The 11,077-nt window shown below is 27.3% G+C and overlaps 1 protein-coding gene across 1 annotated transcript in view; it reads left to right on the top strand.

The window, feature by feature from the left end:
• Positions 1-9,130, top strand: part of LOC106682541 (sodium-independent sulfate anion transporter) — a gene marked incomplete in the record, with an annotated part of 93,397 nt that extends 84,267 nt beyond the window's left edge. Inside the window, 6 exon segments of the mRNA XM_067046029.1 lie at positions 95-256; positions 1,742-1,882; positions 2,105-2,250; positions 3,415-3,582; positions 5,353-5,506; positions 6,652-9,130. Of these exon segments, the coding sequence (XP_066902130.1) occupies positions 95-256; positions 1,742-1,882; positions 2,105-2,250; positions 3,415-3,582; positions 5,353-5,506; positions 6,652-6,728 (848 nt within the window).
• Positions 9,131-11,077: the final 1,947 nt, after the last annotated feature.

Genomic DNA, 11,077 nt, shown 5'->3' with positions numbered 1-11,077 from the left:
TTAAAATTATTACAATATGTTTCTTTTTATTTATTACAGATGATATTAATAAATTTATTATTTATGTAAAAATATTATTTCTTATTTTCCACAGCTAAAGGAAAAAGTATTGATGCAACACAGGAATTGTTAGCTCTTGGCATCTCAAACATACTGGGGTCATTTGTGAGCTCTTTCCCGACAACGGGGTCCTTCACGAGAACAGCTGTTAACCATGCTTCTGGTGTTGTTTCTCCAGCTGGTGGAATAGTCACTGGTTAGTATCATTTTCATATTTAAACAATAAACTTATTAATTCTTACCTCCTATTTATTTATTTATTAAACAATTACAAATATATATATATATATATAGGACTTAAAACTAAGAGAATTATATATAGGCTATCTACATTTTATCTTGGATTGCTTTACATTTTTTTTTCTGACCTAGAAAAAATAAGAGCAACAAATTAAATTTTTTTTTTTTTATTGATAGATATTACAATCTGCCACACAGTTGTGGGCAATAGGTAATATTGATGAATGATCTCATACATACTAAAATAAAAAAAAAATAAATAAAAAAAAAAAAAAAAAAAAAAGTTAAAAAAAAATATTTAAAAAAAATGAAATAAAATAAAATTAAAAAAAACTCTCTTAAAATATATACAAACAAAAGAATAGACAAGTGAACATAATCAGACTATCTGTATGAAAAATAAATAAATAAAATAACATAATAGTAAAATAATATATACAATACAAATTAAATATATACAAAGAAGGAAATGAATGTATATATGCAGGCAAAATAATACATCTTGTTTTACCAGTGTGGCATTATAAGATATTGCCTTACAGCATTATAAGATGTAAACATAATGTGATAATATCAATTTGGGTTAGCAAGAAGTAATAAGAAAAAAGTTAAGAAGGGTGTAAAAGAAAGATAGTAAAAAAAAAAAAATAAAAAAAAAATAACAAACCTGTTTGGTCAAGATATTTTGATGAATATGGTTTATATGAACAATAATAACATATTTTAACCAAAATAAAATAAAAATGTAAAACTGTGTGAAGAAACTGCCCCATTACCTAACTTCCAGTGGCACAATCTAGCAGTGTTTCAACACATCTCCACAGTTTACTGTTTTTAAACAATAAACTGTCATAAATGATTAACTGTACTATTTCAAATTATCAAGAATTAGTTTACTGTTTAGCTTTATTAGCTTATTGAAAAGAGGTGCAATATGTCTAAAAAACAAACAACTGAGAAGAAATCTCATGTTTGTTGCCTTCTTGAAAATGGTGTGATGAACATTAGCTTAGGTAAATAGTGGATGGTAATTAACTTAATCGAGGTTATTATAAACAATATCCATTGTATATTTTACATTTGTACTAATGAAAAGTTATTAAAAAATTCATGAAAAACTCTTTTTACAAATATGACTGCATTTTCTGACTAACTCCCTTTTTATTTCTTTATTTTTATACTGTTTTAGAGTTTAGTCAGATTCATATCTAAAATAACTTTTTTTTTCTCACAAGCGGATGACTTTTCATTCCCTTGTGATATCTGTTTAGGAGAAATTCTGCTATATTATACTGTTATTGGATTGTTACTATTATAAACTAATAATAATATAGTTTATTCACTAGTCAATTTAATGATATATTTATTTATTTAGTTTGTATTTAAAATGGATTTTGTAAAATTTAGTTCTAAATATGGTCCTTATTTCCTATGATGGCAGGTGTTCTGGTGCTGTTGTCACTCAGCTTTCTGACATCAACTTTCTATTACATTCCAAAGGCTACATTGGCTGCTGTTATCATGTGTGCTATGTTTTACATGATTGAGTACCGAGCGGTCACAGTACTGTGGAGGACCAAGAGTAAGTTTTAATAACTAATTTGAAATTTTGTCAAAAAATTTCTTTTAGACATTATAAAAATCAGTGTCAACATATAATTATTTTAATTAAAATAAAATTATAGTTAATTGATGTGCTCTTCCCTAACTAATGTCCCACCTATATCACCATTACCTGTGTTCTACAATTAAAATTTCATGTAACTTTTATTATTAATAAACACAATTATGTTGTCATTTTCAGAATCTGATCTTGTGCCGTTTACTTGCACTCTGATAGCTTGCCTATTTTTGGGTTTGGAGTACGGAATGATCGTTGGAATCACTGTCAACCTCCTCTTCATCTTGTACAACACCGCTAGGCCTTCTGTCACTTTGCAATGGGTCTGGGTAAGTTTCTTTTTCTTTCTTATGGACTTAGGCCCTGCTTCTTATGTGTACAGGCCAATTTGTTCAGGTTTTATCTATTGAAGTTTTCAATTAAAAACCTATGTTATTTTTCTTACCTAAAAAAACAGTTATTCCAATATTAAAAGTTTATCATAAGTAAAAAATTGACAGAATTAATAGAAAACTTCATTTTTTCATGATTATTATTAATTTATTTTTATGTTTATAATTATAACTAGGTTTAAGTATAATCAAGTTACAGTAATTGACAAATATTAACTATCTGTAAGTCAAAATAAAGTAGAACCTACAGTTGGGACGATATATTGCCAATTAATTCGGAATATAAGAAAAACTTCCAATATTAATTTAACTCATTTATCAGGTAAAAATTAAAAAGTTATATAAAATAATGTATAGATGATATGTATATTAATATATTATTAAGTTAAAGTTTTTGTTTATTTGCTTTTATTGAATGTTGCTTCGACCGCTGAAGCAGATGCTAAGCTTTTTTCCAAATGCTAAATTTATTAATTACTAAAATTTATTAGAACATTTTAGAATAATTAAATGTTCAAATGATCTTTAAGTTTTTAATAATAGTCTAGAAGTCAGTAATTTATTTTATTTAACCTCTGGTCAATTTGTAGAACTGTTTAAGTATGGTTCTAATGTAATTAGAAGTAGTGAAGACAAAATAGTTTTATTGAAATAATGAAAGTGTTTTTGCTTTAGTTGGAAATATATCTTTCTTATTACAACAAATTTTATTAAGTATATAAATAACTTTGAATGATTTTTTCTTTACTTTTTAGTTAGTCTAATCTAGTGTCTGGTTAAAGAGTGAAATCTCAGTTACAGATTATTGGGTAGCAACTGCCAAGTAATAATGAGTTCCAATTACAGGTGATTTCAGTAACCTATAGGTGATTTCAGTAACCTATAAATTTACATCTGTCAGACTGCTTAGTGGCCACTAAAATCACCTGTTAGCAGAACGCATTACTACTTGGTAGCTATGACCGTTATTGAAATTTCAATGTTTAGCCCATCACTAACCCAAACATTATCTTTAAACTGTCATTTTTAGTATTAGTTATATTATCATAAAACAAAATACTTCATTGCCTCGTGTTGATATAGGACACTCATGTTACACAGGTTAATGATACTGAAGTTTTGTTGGTAACACCAACTCAGTCATTGGTCTTCCCGGCTTCTGACTACTTCCGTGAGGTGATCGTTGGTACCTCTCTTACCAGAGGAGTACCTCCTAAAGTGATCATCGATGGTACCCACATCCAGTATATTGATTCCACTATGGCAAAGGTATGATTTTCTTAATATTATATTACTAATAAAAAGATAGTTTAAATTAAAAAAAAAATAATAGTACAGTTAACCTTTGTTAAAGAACCTTTCTTTAATATTTTTATTTTATTGTACCAACATCAGAGGTATGAAAATACCTGTTGATGAAAACACTATTTAAGGGAAGGTAGATATGACCTAGTGAACAGTCTTGAAAATGACTTTTAAAAACTTCACATAGTGTATGGTTGCCATTACAGTGTAAGAGTTCTTTGACAAAATTCTTTTATAAAACTTATTTATAAGTTATAACTTATTATTATAAATAAGTTTTATAAAACATATATATCAAAGAAGTGATACGAACTCAAAATACTGATATCTATTATGCTCAAGATTTTATGATGGTTTAGTGTGATTATGGCTATTGGAATTTGTAGCTGCTGCAGTTGTTTGTGTAGCTTTAACAGCTGTTGGCATTTCAATTTTCATAATACAGGAATACATTTTTTTGGTTTACGTTTTTATGTTTCATAGGTAATCTTATATTTTAAAATAATACATGAAGAAAACTTTGTTTTGGGAGAAAAAGAAAACAAAAAAAATTATAATTGTTGCTCAGAATCATTCAAAAGTTCTCCCCTCATTTTTCTTAGAAAAATATTTTGGTGCCGACCTTGTCTTGTCTATATCTCAGATACGTTTTCAGATTACATTGTGGTATTAAGATTTGTTGTTACTCTTAGGTAGAAACTATAAAAAATAATAATGTATGCCTATCTTCACATTTTATGTGAGAAACTGGCCCTTCCTCATTTCATTTTTTTCATCTTTAGTGGAGTGTTAGGGTCTGCTTTCTCTTAGAACAGCTGCAATTGTTTCATATTTTCAAGATGTTTGTTTTTATTATAAATATTTTGAACACTGTTTTAAGTAATTAACAACAGAATATTTGCTGTTGGCTGTGGTTAGCAACTAATTACTCCATGAAATGTTTTAGAAACTGTAGGATGAAGAAATGGAAATTAATAGTTTTTATAAAAGTTTTATTTTATTAAAATTAAACTATTGAACTGTAATATTTCTTGTCCAACTGTTTTATAAAAAAATCCATGTTTAAGAGCTTCAGCAGTGTAATGCTGATCGTGTAATAAGGGTTTTACCTTAATTTTTCCATAACCCACTAGCCAAACACAATATGAGTTTATTCATGTCTTATGCCTATATTAATCAAATATTATGAACATACAAAGCAAGTCAGTGATAAATAGTAAAAAATCAAGACACCAAGTAAAAAACTTCAATTTACTTCTTAGATTTATAAATGGAATATGGTCCGGGTGCGGTCAAATACCATTTATTGATACACACGGTTAATCAGCACTCTTCCATTAAATAGTTATATTTTGTACTATTTTTATTTGAACCAACGTTTTGCTCCACATTGCAGGGCTTCATCAGGGCTGTTTTTGACAGAAGTCAAAGTGACTATTATTTTTTTTAGTTTCACTCTGACTTTGACTTCCGTCAAAACAGCCCTGACGAAGCTCTGCAACGTGGGGCGAAACGTTGGCTCAAATAAAAATAGTACATAATATTACTATTTGAGTTTAATTTGACCACACCCAAATCATATTCCATTTATTAATACACACAGTCAATCACCAATCTTCCAGTACTTCTTAGATTTGTTTTAAGGTTTAGTTCTGTTTTTGTCCTAGTTACTGTAATTATAAATTTAATTTCTATGAATAAAGTTATAACTTTTTTTTTTTTTTTTATGATTAGGGCTTGAAGATGGTCATTGATGACCTGAATGTACGGAACCAAGAAGTGGTGTTTTGGAGGTGGAAGGAGTCAGCAATGTTTACTCTTCTTGGCTTCGATCCTGGTCTTTCCAAGTTCTTCAGGTTTGAGGAATCTATTCATCAATTGGTTCAAGGTAAGCAAAGAGGTTTTAAAAAAAAAAAGCCTATATTTGTAGCCAATTTTATGGTAAGTGCTTCATGTATATGCCTTCAGCTCAGTGAACTGCCACATATTATCTACTTTATCAATTGTTATATCAATAGGGCAGGAAAATATTTTTGTTGTTTGTTTCTATACTTGAATTTAATTCTATTATAAATCTTCTATATTAAATTATAACTGATTAGATGGAGTTGTAGATATAAACTGAACCATTAAAATTGTTTTGTATGTTGATTAAACAATGGGAAAAAACATTGGATCTGGGTTATTGGTGTGTTCATTGTTGATTATATATTCAATTTGAGGATAAAAGGGTTTAGGCCTTCTTCAGGGTTGACTCTGTTTTTATTTTTCTGCTATGAGTCGAGCTTGAAGTCTGTTTTGTAATATTCTGTATATAATAATAATATTTTATTTATTCTGGGACGAGTCCCTTTAGAATAATACAGAGAAATCAACAGATGAGGGCTGAGGAGCCTCAGAGATACTTAAACAAAAATACAAAGAAGTATAAATAGTCACTATAAATAATAATTTTAAGTTACTTTCTCACTTTTATCAGTTGAACAAAAAAAAAAAAAAAAAAAAATGTAAAAATAATTAAGAATGATATAACAGTTTATTTACATATTTACAATTATATTGATTTACAATTTTATGGGGTCTGATTGGATAAGAAATGATTGAACAGGCGAGATTTAAAGGTAGGGAGGGTATTGGAGCGATGGATGTTGGAAGGGATGGAGTTCCATAAGAAAGAGTCTCGGATAATGAACGATCTATCGAAAGCAGCAGTTCGGTGGACACTTGTGTATAAATCTGAAGACCGGGAACGGGTATTGTGGGAATGAATAGAGGATTTGAATTGAAGGAGCTCGGAGATGTATGATGGGCGGCGGGATTCAATGACTAGGAAGATGAAGGATGACAGGAAATACTTATGATGGTAGGAAGGATAAAGCTACTTCATCTCTGCATAAAAACGGGATGTACTCATGAATCACATAATTATATTATCATTTAGGACACTTAACCCTGTATATAAAAGATTTGTCTCTATAATTAGTTTTAATTTTTATTTATAACTATTACTTTATCTAGTTTTTCTTGTTGTAGAAAGCAAGAAGGACAACGGAAGGAGACAAGGGGATTACGAAAAAGTTACTACAGTAATTGAAGAGGAGAGGCTTTAGTTATTATCTTGAATAACTTTTTTTTTTATGAGACGGCACATAACAGCATTCGCCGTACCTCCCATTGTTGATTTTTCACCCTATTTCCTCTGTTATGTTTTTTATTTATTTAATTCTTGTTTATTTGTTTTATGTATTTTTTATTATTTTGTTTTTTACTTTGTCTTGTTACGAGGACAGGACATTATGGATAAAGTTTTCTTATGTCTGTTTTGAATTAGAGGAACAAAAATTAAAAATGGTCACTTCGGCTGTGAATGTATTTTTAAAAATAAAATTGAACTTATTTGATTGATGAATCACTGATCGATCAGATTTTAGGAGAAATTGAAGGAAGTTATATTTTTAAAAAGACTTTGTATATTTGTAAGTAATATTAAAAAAATAATAATAAATTCTATTTTTAATTATTTAGAATACTTTAGAAAATTTTCTTATACTTAATGATTAAGAAATATAATTTAAAAAAGAAATATGATATTAGTAATTTTATTTAAAATTTCAAATAATTAATTTAAAGTTATAAATATTTGGTAAAAAAAAAGTATTTGTTATAATTAAAGTTATTATTGCATCTGTTGATAATATCATTCTAATGTAATTTTACTTTGCTTTATTGATAGATTACTCGAATAATTTCCTTTTTTGTTATTTTTCAAATTAATTTCTGCTATTAAAACCTCTTTTGTCTGGTTCTGTTATTGCCCAGTAGCAACCGGTATAAAGAATGGATCTGACAATAAAGCAGTTACAAACTTTCAGACAGTACAGGGAATATTGTTTCATACTATGTTCCAACTCTGGTACATTTTTGTGAAGATATTAGTAACAGAAATAATTTTAAAATATTTTGTGATTACAATTTATAATTAAGAATATAGTGCTGGAATTATTTTATTCTGTGATCATATCAGCTTATTACAAGGGATAAAATCAGTTTTAATTAAGTAAATTGTATGTTAAAAAAAGTAAACTCTTATCAAAAATATAATTATTAGAAATAAATGAAAAATTAAACAATTAAAATTATATCGCGCTCGACCTTCCAGCGAACAGCCCTGAAGAAGGCTAGAAACTCTAGCCGAAACGTTGGCACATTAAAATTAGTTAATCGTACTTATTTGTGTTTTTCATTGACCGCACCCCCAACCATCTTCTCCTCATTTATCATCCACGGTCGACTATCTCTCATAATTATAAAATTATATTACTTGGTATTATTTACTTTTATACATTTCTGTGATTAATTTTTACTATTTAGTCTTCACATGGTAAAAAATGACTCCAACATAATAAATAAGATGTGAATTTTTCCTAATGAAATAGAACTAATAATGTAATATTAAGATTTTTAACCTTTCTTAAATTTGTCAAAACATATTTATCTAACATAAAAAACAACCCTAAAACTTTGAAAACTACTATGGTTTTCAATTTTTTTTTTGTTTTAGAAAATTTAAAAATATTTTTTAAAGAAAACTTATTATGAAGTGATTTGTAAGAAAAGTTATTAAAAAAATAACTCTTGAACAAGCGTAGTAACCTATTAAGTACCTAATAGCATTAATAATATTCTAAAAAAGGATAGATCACAATGTACCAGTCTAGAAATAACTATAAGAAAATACCAAAAAAAGATATAATAACTGGTTAAAAGAAACTTTTTATAAATGTGAAATTTTCTTTGAGAGTATAATGAAAATATTTCAAGTAAAAATTACTTGAAATTTAGTTTGCTTTTTTAAAACTCTTGAATTAAAAAAAAACATTTTATTGAGAATGTGCTGAACCAAAAATTGTTAAATCATTAAATACCAGACATTACGAGGTTCAATTGTAGTCAAAGTAAAAAATATTAAACTTTCCTTCAATTTTATGGTTTTGGATATTTTAATTTTGTCAGTTTTAAGGCTTTTATGATCATAGATAGCTAGATTTTAATATTTGTAGGTAAATACTGTTTATTACGTGTCTTATTTGGTGCTGAGAAACCTATTTATAACTAAAGAAGTATTCAGAACTTACTAGGCAGGGTTTTTCGTGGTAATATTTTACCATATCTTTGTGATTGAAATTTACTAATGTGAACTTTCCTTCCTATTTGAGATAACAATTATTAAATGTTACATTGCTAGAGCACAATATTATGTGATTGTATTTTTATATTCTGTCTAGCCTTCATTATGAACTATAGCATTTATTATGTGGTTAGCTGCCAAATGGAGCAACCATTGTTTTATTATCTGTGATCGCTGTTTATATTCCATAACCATTTTCACTGTGATCTTGTCGTTCCATCCAGGTAGTCTAGCCTTAGCTAAATTTATCCAATTGTCAGTTGTACATATTTTGTAAATAATATAAATATGTCTAATTGTAAATAAAACTATTTTGTTTGTAAATTATGTTTTTATTTTTCCCTGTGAATTATTTGTTCATAATAAAAAAAAATACTACAAAACAACCACATTTATTGCAATATCATACTAAAAGTGTTGGAAATTGTGTAAATATTTTTTATGGTGAGTACATTTACTTTAATTTATACTTCAGAATAAAAAGAATAAAATTATTGTCTTCAATTAACTATAAAATTGGATGAGTTTCACTGGTCTTCAAGTGAAAAAATTATGTTAAATACAGTTAAAACTGTTTTTGTATCTTTTTAGCCCTGATGAAGCTCTACAAAGTGTAGCAAAATAGCAAATTAATAGTTGTTATACATAATTAGCAAATTATAGTATAATAACATATATTATATATGTAATATAAAACATATATTATATTATAATATAATTAGCAAATTAATAGTTGTTAACTATTTTTGTTATCTTTTGACCGCACCCATAATTTGAAATTATAGGATCAATTATTTATATATTGTAATATTCAAAAATTATTGCTAATAAAATAAAAGGAATTTTGATAGTTTTTACTTTTCTCATATCTTAGGTTCAAATGAAAAGCTTTAATATTAATTAGATATGAGAATTTATATTTTATCATATATAATATTATAGGTTCTTAATCTCTGGGCGGATTTCTAGGCAATCAGAACTGTCCACTTTTTTATTAACTACCTTTACAAATATACTTAAATTCTATTTTGTACAATATTAACCAATTTATACAATCTTCTTTTGATGATGGAAGGTTTTCTTTGTCTTCTTTCTCAACAAACTAACACTTACTGTAAACAATCTTTCAACAAACAATTACTGACTGTTAACAAAGCATTTCTCCTCTATAAGTTTTCACTCATCTCATTCACTGGTGATCCAAAACAATCATCCAGGAAACATCATTTCCCGTCCATGCCTAAGCAACAGATGAAACAAAAACCAAGTTTTCTTCCTTCCCCTTCTCTACGTGTTAGTTCTCAATATCAATTGTAGCACTATAGTTTTGAGTTTTTTCTTATAATTTCCTTTATGAATAATTTTTTTTAATTCTTATTCTTAACTTCTATTGTTTCTTAAATGTACTGTAACTACAATTATGATGGGAAGTTAAATAAAGTTTTTAAAATATTTGAATCTGCTGAACATGGCCAGGATTCAACAAAATTTTGGCCCCAAAGACCCACGCTGCCATCTTCTTTGTTTTGAATAACGATCTTTCCACTCCACTTGACTGGTCCACTTGATCTTCCACAATATTTGACTGAACAAAATTTGTTAGCTTTCTGTTTGGTTTAACAAAGAAAATGAAGACTATTGAAATGATACACAAAATAAAAACCCTTTATACATAAAAATATATAATTACTCAAAAAGAGGATATTACAATATATAATATTAATTTCTTTAAAATGGATTTAGTGAATGACACAATTTCTTCCTTATTAAACTACAATAGTTTATTTCATATCATCAGCAACGTTCTTAATTATATAAGTTGTATTGTATGGTAATGAAAAATATTGTAAATAGGGAAATATTTATGTATACTATATATTACAAAAGAATTAATATCAGTGTTTAAAACAAAATATTAGGAGCAGCTTCATTTGTTAATAGTTCAGTAGTAGGCTTTGGGACCCCAGCAGTATATATAGCATTATATAGCAGTATATATACACATACCCGGCAGTATATATACACATACCCAGCAGTATATATAGCAGTATATTGTCGTAATATACAGCACAGCCTGTAATGTACCTTTAATGTATATACCGTAATTTATTGTTCAATATTTTGATTCCACTTTCTTTACCTTTTCGTATTCTTAGATATGAGATATCAAAATAAATTGAATAATTTGTTTATGAATTTATGTTTAAACAATTTATATAAATAAATGAATGTTATATAGAAGTAAATTATACCATGTCAGATTATAGAAAT

The sequence above is a fragment of the Halyomorpha halys genome, unplaced genomic scaffold, assembly GCF_000696795.3.
Source record: "Halyomorpha halys isolate HHAL.00 unplaced genomic scaffold, Hhal_1.1 Scaffold24.1, whole genome shotgun sequence".
NCBI classification, from domain to species: domain Eukaryota; kingdom Metazoa; phylum Arthropoda; class Insecta; order Hemiptera; family Pentatomidae; genus Halyomorpha; species Halyomorpha halys.
Note: the sequence above shows the minus strand (reverse complement) of the source record. Positions and strands in the feature narration are given on the sequence as shown.